The sequence below is a fragment of the Vanellus vanellus genome (assembly GCF_965231255.1).
Source record: "Vanellus vanellus genome assembly, chromosome: 5".
Classification (NCBI taxonomy): Eukaryota; Metazoa; Chordata; class Aves; order Charadriiformes; family Charadriidae; genus Vanellus; species Vanellus vanellus.
In genome coordinates this window covers 5,513,701-5,534,014 of record NC_138910.1, presented here as the reverse complement: position 1 = coordinate 5,534,014, position 20,314 = coordinate 5,513,701, and the positions used below count along the sequence as shown (strand labels likewise).

Here is a 20,314-nt window from a genome sequence, read left to right as displayed (position 1 = left end):
ATTTTTTCTAAGTAGCTGGGCATCCAAATAGTTAACAATACCCACCAGACGTAGTATACTAAAAACCAGCAGCAGTGGCATCTTCTGTGTAATTTTCTGAGTTATGCTACATTCACTGTGTTATGTGTTCTTTAAAATATTTGGTATTTCAGCTTTAAAACCATGTTAAAACGATATGTTCAAAAAGTTAGCATTTTTCCAAAAGCCCCTGGCTTTTTTTTTTCTTTTTTTATAATGCAAAAGAATATACAAAGAACCTTGGGAAATAATTAAACATTCTAATTTGAGATAATCTTTGATTAATGAAGAAGCTGCTTTCAAATGCTCTTCTCTGGCTCTAATAATTGATCTCTAATTGTCCCATCTAAAGGTTATATATTGCCTTTCCTCATGATTGTGTCCTCCTAATGCCTTATAACTCGGATCCAGCTATTAGCAGCGTTCATTAATTCCTCTTGAAAATGCTGTGAACTTTCCAAATTGAAATAGTGCTTTATAAAACCAAGTTTAGTTTTGTTCTAATTTTGAGCCTCTTGAGAAAACCACAGCAAGTGATGTCACAAACATGATGTGTAACTGTTTAATTCTAAATTCTTTTAGAATTTATAAACTATTTGAGGATGTTGGACAGAGCAGGTGTAGGAGGATAACTTAATTAAAAATAATGGCACAGGTGCTTTTTGTTCTCTTACTGCAAGTAAACAGGTGATGGATTTCCAATTAAGTGTGTGATGTCTAAGTGCTAAGTGCATTTATGCAAACATTGGAAAACTATAGAATTTAGAATCTGGCAAAATGTTTGTGATGGTAGAAAAACTCTAGATTGTTTCAGAGGGATTTTACTTGGACCTCTAACAAGCTGGGACAGCTAAACATATTTACTTAATTGCTTACCTAATTGTGAGATGAGGCTTCTTCATAGCTGAATTTGTTAACTCATTTCGGGAATAAGCTGGTTTTTAGCCTTATTTGACGTTGGTAAGACAAACCCTTTTAACCTGTTGCTTGGCAGGCTTGCTTTTATAAGGCTTAAAGAAAATTGGCTAAACTTGTTTGGTTTTCCTACTAGACATTAAGTTATGTACCCCAAATGCTGGTGTGTGCCTCGTGCTTGACCACAGCATTACAACACCAAAGGCTTGTAATTACCCAGCACATTTTCTGTGTAGTTTGATATTAAAAAATGCATAAGGTACTTTGCATGAGCACAGATTTTTACAAATACATCTAATTAATACAATTTGAAAATGCTTTTACTTCCTTTGCTCCTGAATTTTTTCAGTCTAATTTCATTAAAGTGGAATACTTATTCATGTGCTGCTTTCCCCAATTTTGGCTTAATTGTTTCCAGTCTGTACAGCCCGGCTGTCTGGAGATGTTTATTACTGAGTAAATGTATTCTGGAAGGAGAGAGCCTGGCTAAATTGCTGGAAAGAAAAATTCTACAGTCTGACCTTATCAAGACAGGATCCAGAAGGTTCTTATTTTTCATTTTGACTGCGGACTGTTAGCAAGGAAAAAAAAAATCCAAAGAAGTTAACTAAAGTCTATCACAACAGCCATTGGAACTTGGGGGAAAAAAATAAAAAAAAAAATAAAAAAAGCACTGTCAAACGCTTATAAACCACTCTGCAGAACTGCAGGAAAAGTGTTACATATCCGGTAATGACATCAAGCTGTTTTCTTTTGGCTTTGGAAAACACAAATCTATTCCACGCAAATGCACTTGGTATTTAGGGAACCTTTTAATATACTTTAGGTATATGATAACACAGAATGAGAGTACGACATCGAAGTATTCAATAATATATTTTGAGTGATCTTTAGCAGCTCTCCTGAGCATTTATGACTTGCTAGAGGGAAATGCACTTTTCAAAGATCATGTGCAGTCCCTATGGAGACCTGTAACCTTCCTCAGAGCAATTCACCACAAACTGATCGGTCTGATCACAGCGCGAGTGAGACAGTCGGTTTGAAACGCTCTGGAAATGCCTCGAGAATACTAATAGGAGCCCTGCGACTGCTGAGTCACTGCCTGCAACCGGGGGGTCGAGCAAAGGGTTATTTGAGGATTATAAATATCGGTAGGAAGTCGGGTATTGGCAAAGCTTCATTTAGACCTTGGCCGGTTTGCGGTCTGATTTGCTGCACAATCAGTTTATTAGTGAATCAAACAAAGATAAAATCTTCGGTTAGGGAGGGCTGAGAGGTTCCGGTCTGGGGACAGGGAGGGAAGGAGGGAGTGTATGGATATGAAAAGGCGGCTCTGAGCGGCACGAGATTCTGTGTTTGTTCTTCTAGAAAGGGTTTGGTACTTACCTGTTGTTCCCATGGAACCTGCTGGGTTTATGAATAAAAGGCAAGGTTTTCTCCTCACCTCTGTCCCCCTGCGAGAGCAACGCCGTGCCCCGGTGCCCTTAATGCAGGAGCTTGTTGGTTTTCTTGTGTTATTTGGCATTAAAGTATTTTTCAGGAATTTCAGTCTTTGCCGAAATGATCTGCCCCTGTTTGTACGTGTGCTGTTAAACCCCCTCGGATAGAAAGCTGCAGAATAAGTTTCTTATCACAGAACACGTATGAATAGATCCCCTTCCTGAGCGACCACTGGCTTTTTACGGTGGCCTCCCCTGGGGTGTCACACACCTCTTTGCTGCCTGTCACGATGCTCTATGTACTATTGCTTCCTCTACTGCTTCCGGGCCATCCAGAACAGCAGTGGGTGATTTAAATGAAGCATAGTCCGGTCTTTGCAATTTCAGCTCTTGGAGGTTCCGGATCCACGTGGTGCTTCTCATTAATCAGTACTACGCTGTGTGGCATTCTTTTTTTTATTTTTTTTATTTATTTCTGTTACGACACACATGTAGTACAAGCTCAGCTTGTTATTTTCTGACCTGTCTTTTCTTCCTTCTTGCCTCCCTGAGTCTCACTCCAGATGGTAACCGCTGCAAGAGCTTAAACGTAAAAAGGAAAGTGTGAAGTGCATTCACTTTTATGGAGCTGCAAACAAGGGGCAGAGGAGGAGGGAAAATGCACCGGTTTCATTTAACTACCTCGGTTCAATTAATTTCCTCAGCCATTAGTCAACCTGCAATGCTATGAAGTCAATTGTAAGAGATACGGTACACAAATATTTAAGAAAAAAAGAAAGCTCTGGCATTGTGGGGAGCGTCTCAAGAAGGTCTTGTTGTTATTATCCCGTTGCATCCGGCCCGTGGCTGATTTCTGGTTCCCCCTTTCTCAGAAGCAATTTGACCACAGGCAGGAAATGTGCTACAAGTAGATGAAGAAGTTGGCAATTGTCCTGTACGCCTGTGAGAGTCCGGACACACAGCTGGTCATATGCTGGGGATGAAACAGTGGCTGTATAGAAGGCGGCTGTATCTGATGCACAGACACCTTTCCCTGTCTTTGAGAGGACCTTGGAGACAGAGTAGTTGGGAGATTGGCTCTAAATCCATCCCCGAAGCACTCACGTTTATTTTTAAGAAGGTTATGCAAACCATAGCAAGCAGCTGCCATGAGCAAAGGGGCTGCCGGGTCCCCGTTTGGCTTTGGGTCTCTCAAATTCCCCCTTTGCTGTCATACTCCTGCTCCCTCGGGAAGGGACAGACACATTCCCCCTCCAGTCCCTGTGCTTGGTAAAAATGGCTTGAAAAGTCCTCCCTGTCCAAAGCAAACATTAACACCAAATATTTGACTGGAGGGGGGGGAAAAAAATGCTCTTATCCTTTATAAAACATTAAGATAAACAACAGTGATAAGCCATTCCTTATAGCAAGAGGCTTTTAAAACATATGTGTATGCGCATTCCACCTGGAAATGCCGGTGAGGGCATCAGAAGTACAGTCGTCTTTTATTAGTAGCAGCTAACTCGGGGGGACACGAGGAAGTTTCATCTATTCAAAATATGCTCTCTTGCTGCTGCAGCTACCATGGAATTATCAAAGCCGGGGGGGGAGTTACTGCTCTTGTTTTTCTTTACGTGGAAATCACTTGACCCTGATTCCCTCATTGTCCCTCTCTGGGTATTACTATTATTAGTGCAGTGGTGGAATGTTTCTCCCTAAATGTTACCGTGGAAAAGTAAATAATTTCTTATTTCTATTATTTCTCTTTTTTTTTTTTTTAAATGGAAACTCTACTTTAAGAACAGATTTTAAAGGACAAATGTTATGTTTAAAGACTCAGAAAGAAATGAAAATGATAACTGACACAGAGCATGAAGAAAAACAGTATTAGGAGCAGGTCACAAAACAGGGAAAAATCCATGTGTATTTAAGGAGGTGTGCCTAAGTGTCCAACAGAAAAGAAAATTGGGAAAAGCGCTTCAGACAAGCAAGAAGATTTCAGGAGCTCACTTTGGCCACCCAAAAGGCAGCCAATAATTTAGCAAGAGTTGTTAATAACTGCTCCATAAATAAAAAACCCTCAAACCACAGATCATAGGTATAGAGTTAACTCTCTGTAAGGTAAAGCAAAATGGACTGAGTTTTTTTTTTTTTCAGTCAGAATCACACAACCAGAGCGACCCACTGCTCTAAATAAGCCAAATATGCATGTTCCCTTCAAATCATTCCAGAAGCAAAACAGAACTTTCTAGGGTCTGGGAGGGCGGAGAACGAGGTAAGCGAGAGCAGGTGTATGGCATCCTGATAAATGTGGCCTGAGGTAAAAGGTAAGGTCTTCAGGCAGAGCAGGAGTGTTGATGGGGTGGAGAGAAAACAAAAGTGATAAGAAAGGTGGTGTAGCAAGCTCAGCAGAAAGAAGACCAAAGGTTTTATGCTGTTGTTTACCAGCTCGTCGCTTTTAGGCCCGCGGTGTAATGCATCGTGCTATCATAAGGTGCAGATGGCGTGTTTTGAAAAATAGCTGTGGGGCTTGCCTTATAAATTCAGGCAACCTTAGTTTTTCTAAGCAGATGTGCGCTGAGCAGAGCTCTGTGCTGCAGGTGCAGCGTGTGCTGCTTGGACACATCACTGCCTTGCTCCTCCTTTTCAGACTGTGGAAACCACAGTGTTTTCCTGCCTGAGGGTCTTCCAGGCCATCTCATCCTGGGTAAGACCTGCCTTTTTCTTTTAAAGAGAATTCTTCATAGAATCATAGGGTTGGAAGGGACCTCAGGAGATCATTTAGTCCAACCCCCCTGCCAGAGCAGGGCCACCTTAGAGCAGGTTGCACAGGAACGCGTCCAGGTGGGTTTTGAATGTCTCCAGAGATGGAGACTCCACCACCTCCCTGGGCAGCCTGTTCCAGTGCTCTGCCACCCTCAAAGTAAAGAAGTTCCTCCTCACGTTTAGGTGGAACTTCCTATACTCAAGTTTGTGCCCGTTACCTCTTGTCCTGTCACTGGGCACCTTCTTTGTTTACTGGATCATTTTACTCTCTCGATGGCAAGAGCGCTCTGGGCTAGCAGTGCCAAGGCAGGCCTTCGTGACCCGATGATGGCCCACGCATCCTGGCGCCCCATCTGACATGGGGTGGGTGTGCTTCGGGGCACCCGTGGTTATTTATTGTTGTTGAGAAGAAGACATACGTTTTGCCAAGTGAGTTTGTTACAAGTTTTATTGGTGTTCCTGTGGAAAAGCTCGCATAATCGAGGGACAGGGCTCCCAGGAGAAGGGCTCGAACGTGCTCCGGTGGGCCTGGGGCCGGCAGTGACGGATGGCAGGCGGGCAGGGCAAATGGTGAGGGTGAATGATGAGATGAAGAGGAATCAGCGTGCTGGTGGATGTGTCTGGCAGCACGTGGCTTAACCTGGTTAAGCACCTCTGAATGAGCTGGGGAAGCTGTTGGTATGAGAAGTGTGTTTGCCTGCCGTCCCCTTAATTCCTTCTCTGCCCCATGTATCCCCATACAATCTCAGTTACAGATGTGCAGAGCTCATCTTCTCGCAAAGGCGTAAATCCTTTTTTGATTTTTTTTTTTTTTTGGTGTGTGTGTTTTGTTTTGCTTTTTTCCCTTCTCTAAACTGTCTGTCAAATGTCACTGCTTTCCCGTCACTCTCCTAACAGCTTCTTTGAGAGGGTGATGGCAGGGCTGCGCTCTGTTGCATTCTCTGCCTTCTCTCTGCCACATCAGCCGGCGCCTGCCGGGACTTTGGCAGCCCCCTGTGGCCTCGCTCCCTTGCGTGTAGCTCTCACGGTGGCTTTCAGTGGCTCCTTCTTCTCGTCTCGTTCTCTGGTCACTTCGCAACATCGCAGGAGGAAAAATAAACTGTTAAATTAGTACTGCAGCTAAAAAAATTGCCAAAGAGACATGTTTACTGACTTTTGAGCCTTGAATTTAAGGGCAAAGGTTTTTGGTTTTTGTCTTTATTTTTCTATCAATCCATCTGAAGTGTTGAGAAGAATAGCTTGGAAGAAGGGGTCAATATTCCTGCTCTCATGAAAGTCTACAGCCATCTGGCCTTTGCCAGCACAGCTGCTTTCCTGCCACCATTGACAATCAAGGGTAAAACTCAAGATGCTTTTTCAAAGGAAAATGCAGTGGGAAAATTTTCACTCTGCTGTTTATATACGTTTATTTCTAAGGGCAAAATGAAAAGTTGCAGTGTATTTCAGCTTGGTTTGACCTAAAGGGCCAACCAAAGAAAAAATAAATACTCTTTTGGGGTGTTTTTGACATCAGATCCCTCTTGCCTCAGTAGCTGAAGTGCCTCAACCTCTTGCTTCTCTTAGCCCAAATTCCTGGGGGTACAAAGTTTCTTGAGCAACCATCCAGTTGTCTTGCTGGTGGAGGAAACAAGACAGGTTAGTGGGAAGTCCATAATATCTTTTGATAGAGCAAAACAGGGTAAAGATACTGCAAGAACTGATGGATAGAGGTTCGCTTAGTTTTGTTTGGGTCAACATTAAATGCTCTGTGTGGTTGCCTTGTTGTTTTTGTCTAGTAAAGAAGATGAAATGTTACAGTTCAAGAGTGTCAAATATACTGGTGCTTACTGAAAATGGAAATCCACTTAATAAACAAGCATTACTGCAGGGGTCTGTGCATGCACAATACCAGGATGGAGTTGTGTCTCTAAATTACATTGTTAGTCCACAGCTCGGTGCTCTTTGCCCCTATAACTCTTCCCACTGTTTTGTTTTTGGGTTGGTTTTTTGTTTGTTTTTTTTTTTTTTTTGTGTGTGTGTGTATTTTTTGAGTTTTGTGTGTGTGTGTGTGTTTTTTGTTTTGTTTTTTTTTTTTTTTTTCCTCTGAAATTTTGGAGGCTGAATAGAGAGAAACTATTTTTGTTGCTTCCAGATGACTGTTCTAGCAATTTGTAGGAATGGGTGTTGTTCAAGCTTGAACAGAGGGGATTGGGCTAATAAGTGAGTGGCTCAGGATAAGCTTTATAGAGGGTAAAGAGAGAGATCAGCTCTGTTTCTCTCTAACTTCACCTCTAATTCTTCTTTTGTTTTCCACCATGGCAAATCCATGTTCCATGTAAATTCCCACCACTCCCTCTTCCACGTGGCTGGGAACATTGCTGACTTCTAGTTCTTACGTTATCGATCCTTCACTAAAGCAAAAGAGTTTGGATTTAAACCATTTTCATTATAATTGTGTGTGTATTCTTGTGCCTGGATAGGAGAAAGGTGCCTTCTTCATTTATTTAGAGCTTTAAATTTTGCTGTGGTGACAAAGGGAAAATAAATAAATAAATACTTATATATACCTGGTTTTTGGTTAACTCTCGGAGGTCATGTGTTTGGTGGCTGTGCAGGTCAGAGTCTGGAGGAGCAGGCACGTGACTGTGGCTGTTTCTTCATGCAACGCCGAGTATTTGCACAAGAATTTCGTCATCCTCTCTCAGGAACGGCTGCCAACCACAGGGTAATGTGGTTTTGTTGTGGAGGGGAAAAGATGAGTTTTATATGTATAATTACTTTTAACACCAAAACACTTCTTGACGTGAAGGTCAATGTGTGCCTAAATTACTCTAAGTAACTGAGTTTATTATTCTTCTTCTCTGTCACATTCCCTTGCTGCAGCTGTGACACTGTGCTGTAACTTATTTAATTATACAGTTGTGTTTGCTGCTGTGTGTCTGTTGTTGGGTATGTTATGAATATTTAGATTTTTCTTTCTCTGCAGTTGTGCAATTTAAACAAATTCACTGAAGTGCCTTTAACCTGAATTGATCTAGAATGTGTGTTGCTTTGGGCTGTGCTTTTTTAGGGATTTCCGTCTGCAAAATTCTATTCACAAAAACATTTTTCGTGTAAAGGTGGGAAGGAGAATCAACCCTTACGCGTTGTGTGTTTCTGTAGTTTTTCTTCGTTTGTTTTTTAAAACAACTCCAATCCACAGCGCTATTGGTGCTTTCAGTGGGTGTATTTTGACAACGTGGACCTGTACTGCAAACTTGTGTGCTTATATGTGTGCACACCCCCAGTTTTCCTTCCAAAGCGTCCGTTTGGACGCTAACCTGAAAATGTCAAAGGTCTGTGGGCTGAACTGCATTTAGCAACCTGGTAAACAGCTATTGGAGGGCAGAAAGTGCAGGGTATGCTATTCCCATGATAAACTCTTTTTCTCTGGCAATATTAATACAGCTTTTTACGTAGGCATTCATTGTGTGCCTGTCAGCACTGTGCTGGGTAGACAGACTGTGAGTAAAATCTTGGAATATTTAAAGAAAATGTTGAAGGGGGGGCGAGGGGACTTTTTTTTTTTTTTAATAAAGACATCAAGATACAATTATAGACAGAGGGTAACTCTATAAAAATATCATAAGTGGATCTAAAAATAGAACAAATTATCATTCTTATAATTAAGCCTAATGGACCTTCCTGTGTAAATTTGATAAGATGGCTTGCTAATATTCACACTTTTTTTTTCCTATTTAGTCAGTAAATTATGCATAAAGGACAAAATAGAAATAATCACCCAGACATTCAGGTCACTTTTGTCTGACTAATTCTCATCCATTGTCTTTTATAGTTTTAAAATGGGAGATGAAGTAGCGGGGCTGATGTCTGTGCTGATAAAACATGCAATAATGACTGTTTTCTTAGTTTAAGTTGCATATACTACTTTTGAAAATGAAAGATTGCCAACAGTCATTGGTGAGTTGTTTTCAGTACGCAGTAGAGGCCAATTCTGTGACAGATTCAAAAGAGCAGAGTTAAAAGAAAAAAAAAAAGCTGACCTCATGTCATCTATGTCTATTAAGTCAAGCAGTGTAAGGAAGTTTCATTGAAAGGAAAAAGAAAACAGCAGAGTAGGTGGTAGAGGCAAGTTGTTTCTCTTAAAATTTTGATTATTTTTACTATAAGCAAAGAATAATTATTATGTATGTTGATTATTTTTCCTTTAAGTTGTAGGAAAAAAAAAAATCCTGGTAAGGAACCATGTTTATCAAGGTGGGAATTACATTTTGCATTGATGGGTCTGAATTTTAATTTGAAGAGGATATAGAATATGGTTTTCAGTTAAATTAAGATAATTGGATGGAATAAAGGTGTGCTGTTCTTATACAAATGTATTTTGTCTACATGTAGAAAATAACAAATGACTCATAAATTATTGTAAAGTAATTGCACAGGACTCTATTCTGCAGCAATTAAAAAATGCAATAGTGTTGGTCAGATTAAAAAAAAAAAGGAAACGCCCAAGCAATTCTGTGGTTCCCTCTCTAGGAAGCCTAATTCCCATTCAAAGGACAAAAGTATTTTCTTATTCTGGTCTCAGAATTGGGTCTCTGGGATTTCATTCCTCAATAGGATTTTGATTGATTTTATTTTAGTAGTTTTATCTTATTTCATAATGTTTGTATTAAATCAGATACCTCTGAGCACTTAATCATTTTTAGCTTCTAGATCTACGTATTTAATATTTTATTTGCTGTCAAAATTTAATATAAATAAGAATCACAATAAATGTAAGTCATTGATCAGATGCAGCAAACTACAGCAATGACAGGGAACCAAAAGCCTGATCCAGAAATCTTTGTCTGTAATAGAGACACCTATTGACTTCAGTAGGTTTTGGGTCAGGCCTCAAATGGAAACAAAACCCATCTCTGCTTGCCAGACAGGTCAGCAGATGACCTGGAATATGATAGCCATTAATCCACTGTAATAACTGTGTGTCCTTACTGAAAAATGGTTCTAGTAAGACAAATGGTAGGATGCTGCGCTGTGTTCATATGGTGTAAAGCAGAGAATCTACAGACTAGGTGAGAGGAATCGGGTGTATAAAACCAAACTGTCCTTCAAGCACCATTATCATCCATCTCCTGATCATAAATTGCAGGAGTATTAGCTGGCATTGCCTGTGTGGGCCCCAGGACCCAAACGTTGGAGGCTCCCAAACCTTCCTCATAGGCTCTATCCAGGAGAGGACATAAGTGACGGCAATACCAATGCTGCATGGTTCCCCTCCCACGGACCAGGGGAGCTGAGCATCACTGAACAATTATCCTGAACTCAAGCGAGTCACCTGTTTAGAGAGATTAAAAGGCTCCTTCCCTTACTTCAGGAGCTATGTCACTGGGGAGCAAAAAAAATCCAGGCGTTAACTTGAGTGGGAAGGAGACTGACTGTAGAAAAGACTGTGCAGACTACAGTGTGGTCCTTTTATTGGAAGGAGGCAGTCAGGGTGACTTGATTTCCAGCCCATTCTCCAAGGATTGTTTCCATAATTTGCATTAAATACTCATTATTAAAAAGAGAGGACTGTATATTGACAGTGTGAGTATGTACTGGACATGCTTTGGTAATGCCTAGGGGACCAGGACTCCCAAGCTAGTGTTGTAAATCAAAGAAAAAAGCCTTTGGAAACAAAGAGTAGTTTCACTTTCCAAGTGCTGATCCCAGTATTGCTTGAAAATAAACCTTGGTCTACTGATTAAGCCCATGGGTTCTTAAAATTTGTTACTTGAAGTGAAAGCAAAGTTATACTGCAGTGTCTTTAAACTATAATGAGGTGCCAGTATTAGTGATGGCCATAGTGTCTGTGAACCTATCTTGCTCTCTAGATGTTTCACAACATCTACTGGAGGAAATAAAGATCTCTAAACACCTTCCCTGATGACTGCCAAATGGGTCTGAAAGGCTGATACTCTTCTGACCTGCAGAAGAGCACAGATGTCATTACCCATAGCCCACCAGAAAAGCTGGCAGAGGCAAGCTCTTGGATCTGCTGTTCAGCTGTAGAGGAATGGAGAAGCAGCTCCTTGGGGAATGGGGAGATTGGTCACATCTCCCACAGGGCTTTTAGCAGAGTCGCAACTCTTCAGGAGGTGACTGGTTGGGTGTATTGACTTCAGCCAGCTCAGCCACTTTAGCATCACACCCAACGACTTGTCTAGGTGTAGCCCTCTGACTTCTAGAAGCCTTGAAAAACACTCTGAGAACAAAGATGTTCAAATATCTTTTTTTTTTTTTTTTTTTTTTTTTTCCCAACCATTTTTTCCTTTTTACCAGCTAAGGGATGATTAGGATGAATGAGTGGGAATGATAAATTTGGTGACAATGAGGAGGTGTGAACAACCTGTGTGGAGACAGCACAAAAATAGGATCTCTCCAATATCTCCCAGGAGAAGGCAAACATTAGCTAAATGAAAACTGCTGTCTTACAGAGCTCTACTGGCGTTTTTTTTAACTCTACATGCTGGTGGGAGAGGAAAAATTGCTACTGTGTAAGATATCAAGTCTGGAGGGGGAAAAAGAAAATGTTCTCATCATAAACTAAATGATAGCAAATTAAACCAGGTAACTAGCATCATGCTGGCCATTTGGCTAAAGTATAAACAGGTTTGGATTAATTGGCACTAATGAGGCTGTGCTATTTAAGGGTTTATATTTAAATACCAACTGTTATCCTTCCCATATGTGTTGATGAAGTTCTTCTGGATGGTCTTCAGGGACTGGCATAAAACATTGATGAAAGACGTAATCTGCTTTTATGTATTTGCACCAAAAAGTATAAAGACAAATGTGTCATAAGGGATTTTATTTTAAAAAAATAAAATAAAATCTATAACCTGGAATACACTGTCACACTGATTCTCAGAACCCTTCTTCCACAAAAACCCAAGATAGGTTAAGTGACAATGAATGTAATGCTCAGCTGGCTACAACCCATATAATCGTCTCTTGTTCTTTCCACGGCTTGTTTCTGGATAACTGTCTATAATATACTGTTGGTTTTAAGAAAAGAGAGCTGGTAATACGGAGGATGCATACAACCTTTCTTTGTCAAACAGAGGGGAAAAGGCTATATTCTCTGGTGGCTGTGTGCTGCCCATCATGTGATAACCTGTCCTGTTCTTGCCTATGCCCTGGAGTTCTTCTGTTGCACCAAAGCTCTTCAGGATGTTGAAAAGGCAGAGAATATTGTGTGGTTTAACTATGCATTTCCTTAAACTGGGGAAACCACCAAGCACCTCAGTGAGCCTCTTGACTGCCTTCTGCAACAGAACGCAGCACCGGGCAAGTTTTGCCCTAAAGTACAGAGTATGTGTCATAAACTTTCTTTGCCAATGGATCTGTAAAACCGAGTGCAAAAATGCTGTCTTGAACACACTATTGTCTCCGAGCGTTACAGTTACAGAACTATTCTTCTTACAAAGATCAATGAGCTTGTAAATTTTGCAGTCATAGTTTCTAACAGAATACCCAAAACTGTAGTCTATCGTGTTTGCCTCTTGAGTCGGGCTTCTCTCCCTTCCCAGGACAAATGGAACTGAAACACCAGTGTATTCCTTGTAGCTAGAAGGAAATATTAATTCGAGATCCTGGTCTTGAAAGCTACATTTCTAAGGATGCCTTTGTCTGCCATCTGCATCCTGCCTACTCTGCCCTCGTACGTGAGCATGGCTGTACACAAACACCCCCTCCTGTTTTTAAGAATGCAAAGCTGAAAGAGGCTGAACGTTGCAGAGCCTGGAAACAACTTCAGTGTAGCTGCGAACCTGCTATTTTTAGGAGCGCAGACCGCAGAAACAATAATGCTGCCTCTGGTTTTGAGATCTCAAAATTGTGAATGACACTTCAATGTGTGTCACTGCCATCGGTCTGCTGGGAGAACTTAGAAGCTGCTGATATAACTTAAAAAAGGAAGAGTATCGTATTTGGGGGGGGGGGGGGGGAAGGTTTTGGGTTTTACAGCAATATGTTGCCTTGGAAGTACTTGAATTTATCATTTTTACCATTCTATTCAAATACTTCACTTATTAAAAGCTTTAAAACAAGTAAGTTTGGGTCTCGAATGGTGCAGCTTTAGTGGCTGCTTATCAGCTCCTCGTGAATATGCACACTGCAGAAGTTAAACGGTGGCATTTTTCATTTTAAGGTGAAATTGAATGACCTGAAAATGGATCCATCTTCTCCTGTGTTACCAGCAACTGTTTTAGAGCAAACTGCCTTGCGGCTGGGCTGCAGCCCCACAGACAAGAAGCTCGCTCTTCGCTTAGATGAAGAAGATGACTTAAAGCATCTTCGTGAATGTTTCTGTATCCCAAAAGTCAAGGATTTACCTCCAAGTGAGAATTATAATTATGGTGGGGGAACGGGGTGGGGGAAGGGTGGGGCTTCACATCTTTATGTGTTTATCGCAAATCTTTGGAAATTATTGTCACTTATGAGATAATTGAGCGATCGCAGTCATATCTGAGCACAGTACGTCCCTGATGTTGCTAAATCAATCCATCAGCTTATTCTAGCACCAAAAGCTTTATGCTCTCGTTCCCATCCTGAATAAAATGTGAGGATACAGTACTTACGCGGTGCTTATGCTGTCAGTCAGCTGCTTTGAACAATATAGTGACTGATTGAAAATTATAGGCAGAAGAATTTCTATCTAATGGTTTGAAACGGCAATGTCGCTTACAATAGTTCAGAGCAGTTGCTTCCTTGGTATAATATAGTATTATCTATCTGGTTACAATTATTTTAGTTAATGAAAGAAATGGTACGTGTATTATATTAACATTTATGCCTTACTGCTGGGAGTAGAGATGATGCTCTTCCTGAAGCCAAATGGAAGACTGTGCCTTAGAAAAAATAATTGATCTGAGCAAATAATTCATAATGAAATCTTTTATTTGAAGATCTTTCCCACTTCCCTCATGAATTGCCTACAAACAGATAACCGCACGTGGCTTCCATGTAGCCATGCAAAATGGTTCTCAAAATTTTTCTGCTTCGTTCCTGGTCTGTAGGTTGTTTTGGGAAGCCTGTGGCATGCCTGGTCATGGAGAGGACCTGGTGTGCAGGCAGGGAGGCAAGGAGGGGTGTGCAGGAGGGCTGGCCAGCTTAGAGGGAAGCATTTTGAGGAACCTTACGGAATTCAACAAGGACAAGTGTAGGGTACTGCACCTGGGGAGGAATAACCCCATGCACCAGTACAGGGTGGGGGCTGAGCTCCTGGAGAGCAGCTCTGTGGAAAGGGACCTGGGAGTCCTGGTGGGCAACAGGATGATCATGAGGCAGCAATGTGCCCCAGTGACCAAGAAGGCCAATGACATCCTTGGGGGCATCAAGAAGACTGTGGCCAGCAGGTCGAGGGAGGTCATTCTCCCCCTCTGCTCTGCCCTGGTGAGGCCACATCTGGGGCACTGAGTCCGGTTCTGGGCTCCCTGTTTCAGGAAGGACAGGGATCTGCTGGAGAGGGTCCAGCAAAGGGCTACAGAGATGATGAGGGGATTGGAACATCTCTCCTATGAGGAAAGGCTGAAGGACGTGGGGCTTTTTAGTCTAGAGAAAAAAAGACTGAGGGGGAGATCTTATTAATGCTTAAAAATCCTTAAAGGGAGGGTGCCAGGGGGATTGGAACAGTCTTTTCAGTGGTGCCCAGTGACAGGACAAGAGGTAATGGGCACAAACTTGAACATAGGAAGCTCCATCTCAACATGAGGAGCTCCAGAGGGCCCTTCCAACCCTGACCATTCTGTGATTTGCTTTGGGTTATCGTTCTCAGCCCAGCAAAACTACAAAACATTTGCATGTTTGTTTGTTGGTTTTCTTTTTTTGTACCCACTACTGCTACTGCGTCTGGCCAAAATCATGCAGGGAAACCTGGTGGGAGCACCCACCTGTGGAGATAGCATGGTCCTGGGCTCTTCTCCTGCTTCCCATGTCCTGTCTGGGTCTGTTTTCAGCTCGCACACCAAATACATGAGGAACAAAACTGTGCATGCTCTGCAGGCCCTGGTCATTGCACACTGAAGAAATGGCATATTTCCTTAGATGGTGAACGTACATGGGCATAGTCATTGTCCTTTTCTGTCTTGGCAGAAAGCATCTATTAAAAATTAAATACTGGTGAGACCCCACCTCGAGTACTGTGCTCAGTTTTGGGCCCCTCACTACAAGAAGGACATTGAGGTGTTGGAGTGTGTCCAGAGAAGGGCAGTGAAGCTGGTGAGGGGATCTGGAGGATGAGTCTTATGAGGAATGACTGGGGAAACTGGGGTGGTTTAGCCTGGAGAAGAGGAGGCTGAGGGGAGACCTTATCACCCTCTACAACTACATGAAAGGAGGTTGTAGAGAGGTGGGAGCTGACCTCCTCTCCCTGGTGACAAGTGATAGGACAAGAGGAAATGGGTTCCAGTTATGTCAGGGGAGGTTTAGATTGGATGTTAGGAAACATTTTTTCACTGAAGGGGTTATGAAACATTGGAACAGGTTGCCCAGGGAGGGGGTGGATTTACCATCCCTGGGGGTGTTTAAAAAAAAGGGTGGATGTGGTGCTTGGGGACATGGTTTAGAAGTGATTTTGTCAGGGCAGGTTAATGGTTGGACTTGATGATCTTAAAGGTCCCTTCCAACCTCAGCAATTCTATGATTCTAAAGGAAAAAAAGTCATAGATCTTTCTTGCAAAATGTTTTTATTTCCTAATAAATGCAGATTCAATTTTCTGCAGATATTTTTCTGAAAAGAACAGTACTGATGGTACATTCACTAAATTATGTCCAGTAAAGATCTGTGATAGAGAATGGTGCCAATTGTTTGAATTCCTGGACATCTTTTGAAACTATGTTTGTCTTCAGTATCTTTCTGCCTAGCAAAGATGAATGTTGGGAATGCAGTCTGCTCATGTCCTTAGGACGTAGGGATGATAAATCTTAGGTCTCTATGTACTGATGGTATTGACTTACCTTTCCCCATATTTAAATCCTTGAGTTTCGCTATTTATATTATTCAGAGCAGAACTGGACACTTTACAAATATTTAAACTAGGTGCTTCCTCCGTACGGAGGAGGTGTTCTCAGCCTGTCTGCCAAGAATTCTTTTTTTTTTTTTTTATTTTTTTTTTTAATTTTTTTTTCCTGGTTGCTTAAGAGGGTTTCCTAAACCCCATCTGTTTGTTTGGGTATGACTATTCTGTACTCAAAGCCACTTTATCTGCTGCCCTGCTGCTGCAGAATGTCCCTCTGAAGCTGGGAAGATGCTGGAATGGAGCTCAGGTGGCCATTGCTCTGCTGCCCTTAATCTGGCTGTGCTATTGAAACCCAGCTTGACCAGGGCACCTGGACTGCAGCCGTGTCTTTGGCTGCAGCACGTGAAATGTCTCTCAAGAACGTGATAGGTCACTTTTCAGCGTAGTGTCTCAGCAGCTTCAGATTAAAGACTCTTCTGAGAAGTACGCAGAGGTTTTGATACCCCTGTGACAGTGTTTATTGTTTCCTTTCCAACCTCCGTTATTGTTTGTTTATCAATTACCATAATATTTAGTCCCAAAGACCACCCATATGTTTTTTTTTCCCCAGTTACTATAATATTTAGTCCTGAGACTGTGGATATATACTTTTTAGTGGAAGATAAGCAGACTACAAAGTAGTACCAGCTGAACAGCACAGAGAACTCATCATTCCTGTGTTCCCAAATTGAGGTGGTTTTTTTTCTCCTCTTCTCCCCCGTCTCTCTTTTCCCTGCTTCAGCTGTCATCAGGAACAGCTTCCCTGCTGAAAAACAGCAGGGGTGTAAATGTATATATATTTACATTGTGTGCCTATGCCATAGAGACAGATCTCCCATGACATTTATCTGAGCGCAGGAGCGGATCCTAGATAACGTGCTTCTGAAGATAAATGTCATTACAGATATTAGCCATCAAATATTCTTTATATATTTACATAAAACATTACAATGAGGTTTTAAAGCGAAGCCTTACAAGAAGCAGATGAGAACATCTATAGGAGACAACGGTAAGATGACGTACATAAAAATATGTAGAAAGTCATTATAATAGTTTAAACTGCCACAGCTGTTTATTTGTTATATCAATCAAGTTGCAACCACCAGCAGACTAACTCCCTGGCAAATCTTTGAGTTTTTGTGTGCAAGCATAAGGGACGAGGCTCAGGTGAGCAAATAGGGAAAGATGACAGCAGAAGATTTAGAGAAATGTTTGGATCTCCTCGCTCTTCTCCGAGCTGACAACAAAGTCTCCTTAATGCTTTTTCGTGCACTGGGGGGATTTAGGAAGGACTGGATTGCAGTTGGCAGTCGGGCGCCAAATCACCAATCTGATTAAGGCTATGGCTCGTGCTTTGTCATCTTGTAAAGGAAGAGAGCATCATTTGGGTTTCTTGGGAATAAAAAGATGTCCCAGAGTGAAAGGGGTGAGCTGTATTTCCCTGAAGAGATGGTTAAAGGTAGTGGTTAATCTTATAAATCTGGCTCTTTGTTTGAAGGGCTTGTGGGGAAGTATAGGAAGGTGTGAAAGAAGTGATCTTTTCTCCTTCAACAAGGGATAGGACTCAGATAATGTATAAAAAGATGTAGTACTTCCTTTCTGGTTAATAAAGACATTGCATTTTTCCCTTTTGTTTGGACTATGTATTTCTGAAAATAAATTTGCTTTTTCTTTGAGGTTTAAAAGGTATAGAAATACATCTTTAATGTAGAGGAATGGGTATATTTGGTATGCAAAATAATGTATGTTATTAGATCTGACTGGTTTACGCGGTTCTGAGTAGGTGTGAGAATAATTAATAATGTATCTAATTAATCTTAATGTAAATTATTGTTCACGTATTCTTTTTTTTATTCAGGCTACTCTAAGGGCACATTTCAATCTCCTGTTTGGCTTGCACCAGCCTTTATTTCATCAATTATGCTTATTTCTTATTTGACTATTTCAATACATATTGTGTGTCCACCACTGCTCCTCCAGAAATAAAAAGGGCCAATACTGTGAGAAATGAGGGCACAGGAAATTGGGGAAAGACAAGTTCCAGTCTTAGAAAAACAAATGCGCTACTGTAAAGAATATCACAGTGACCAAGGAAAGGTTGGAGCACAACGGTGTGCTGGTCAGGAGAAGCTGTGAAATGACAAAGATGCTGCAAAAAACAAGCCTAGCTTGGGAAGCAGCAGTGGTCCGAAATGAGTCTTTTAATGATGTCAAAGAGGGGGAAGTAAAGGGCTTTTTGTGAAAAGGAAAAGAGTACAGCCCACTACAGAGTTGATAGCATGCCAAAAAAAGAATATCCAAAGTAAGAGGCGCAAAAGTAGAAAATTACACTTTATCAAAGCGGTAATGCCATCTCTCTCCCACAGTGACCCAAGAGGTGTTTTTATTTAGAAAGGACCGTGGTGCAAGAAAAGCTAACTTGCTTATAATTCCTTACCTGTTTTAATGCTTGATTGGAGTATAAAGAGTATTAGTGAGATTGAGCTCCAAATGCTTGAGCTAAGATCCGTCTCTCTATTCCCAATGAGACAGTATTATTGTGTTTCTTGATAGGAAAAGAATTGTTAATAGAACCAATTTAGGAGCATGGGTAATATTTATGCCTCTCTGTTTTCATTCATATTAGAATAGAGATGAAAAACAGACACAGTATCTGTAAAACAGATTAGGCTGAAATTGCTCTCTGACTTATGCTTTTTAAAAGCTTCTAAAGCTTTAATTAAGAAATTACCCGAGCTGTCTATACTTCTGAAAAATGTGTTTCTGGTGAAGTCCCATGAAGTTGGTAATTGTTAGTGCAAAAGGTAGTAAGAGACCTTTTCCAGGCATCTAATCTATTTTTCTACAGCCCTAACATAAAATTTTCACAGACAGAAGAGCAATCTTATAATTTGTTTCTGGCACATATCTTAACGTATTCATTCATTTGATCTTTTTTTCTGAGGTATATCAACTATGTTTACCAAAAATGCATGTAATGTTAGCTTTGGAGGTACTGTAAGTATATGTATAGATGAATGCAAATTATTTACTCCTTCTAGAAGGTCACCATAACTTGTGCCTCCAAGAATCTCTAACGTGAGAAATAATAGAAAAAGGCAACATTTGGATTGATAGATGATGACACGGGGTAATTAGATTGTTCAGAACCTCGCTAGAGCTATTATTTATAAATTTCTACCGCCTTGCTTTTCTCCTAATCATTGAAAGGATTTGTCAACATAGATTTCCTCCTCCTCAGATGACGATGATGACATGAATTACAGCCCACAACATATGCTGACAGGACAAGAACTTTTGAGACTGCCTTAAAATATTCTGTGCAATGACTGCCTTTTTCTAAATAGCGATTTCATTATGCAGGGAGAACTTACATGAAAGACACAGATTTACCTTGTCTTAACTTTTATTAAATGCGCGATTCAAGTAGTTTCACAACTTGGAGTAGGAATATATTGATGATGGAAGAAAAGTGGATAGCCTGGTCAGGGAAAATGCTCCCTATTCACTCCCTGTTGGTTACACACTTGACAAAATCGGTGCCAGTGGCTGCTTCCCACACAGCCCCAGAGACCTGGGGATTTACTGCTGCCTGAACTCACATTAGCTCCAGAACACGTATAGGTGGACTTGGCCAAAAACTGCAGGAGGACGAGGTGAATAACCACTTGCCGATTGCCTGGCTGCCTTCCTCCTTCCAGCCCTTTGCAGGGCCACCTGCGTGGTGTCCTGGGAGGAAGATCAGGATGCGGCACCTCCATGCACACGTGGCAACCACGGTGTCCCAGGGAAATGCAGAGCAGGCAGAGCTCTGGGTGGTGGCACACGTGTGTGTGTATGCACTTGTGTGTGCTGTCCCTGCTGTGCTCCCTCCCACGCGATTGTTGTTCCTGTGGTTTCCCTCCGCAGCCGATCTGAGCCTGGTGGATGGAGAGGAGAGCTGTGTATATTTTGCTGGGAATTCTCTCGGGCTCCAGCCAAGAAAAGTTAAAACTTACTTGGATGAAGAACTGGACAAGTGGGCTCGAACGTGAGTACACGAGATGCTAACCTGTGCTTCAGGTGAGCACTTTGTTTTCTTTTGGGATCTGCCTTGGAAATGCCTGAATAGAAGAATAGCATGTTATAACCAGCACAGCCCGGGAGTAAAACTTGTTCAGTGTTTCCCTAGCACTATTT

At 41.5% G+C, this 20,314-nt stretch overlaps 1 protein-coding gene across 1 annotated transcript in view; it reads left to right on the top strand.

Moving 5' to 3' along the window:
* Positions 1 to 8,557: 8,557 nt before the first annotated feature.
* Positions 8,558 to 20,314, top strand: part of KYNU (kynureninase) — a gene marked incomplete at its 3' end in the record, with an annotated part of 64,384 nt that continues 52,627 nt past the window's right edge. The window contains exons 1-3 of the mRNA XM_082483564.1: positions 8,558 to 8,599; positions 13,288 to 13,477; positions 20,045 to 20,165. Of these exons, the coding sequence (XP_082339690.1) occupies positions 13,309 to 13,477; positions 20,045 to 20,165 (290 nt within the window). The 5' untranslated portion in view covers positions 8,558 to 8,599; positions 13,288 to 13,308. The remainder of the gene's footprint in view (positions 8,600 to 13,287; positions 13,478 to 20,044; positions 20,166 to 20,314) is intronic.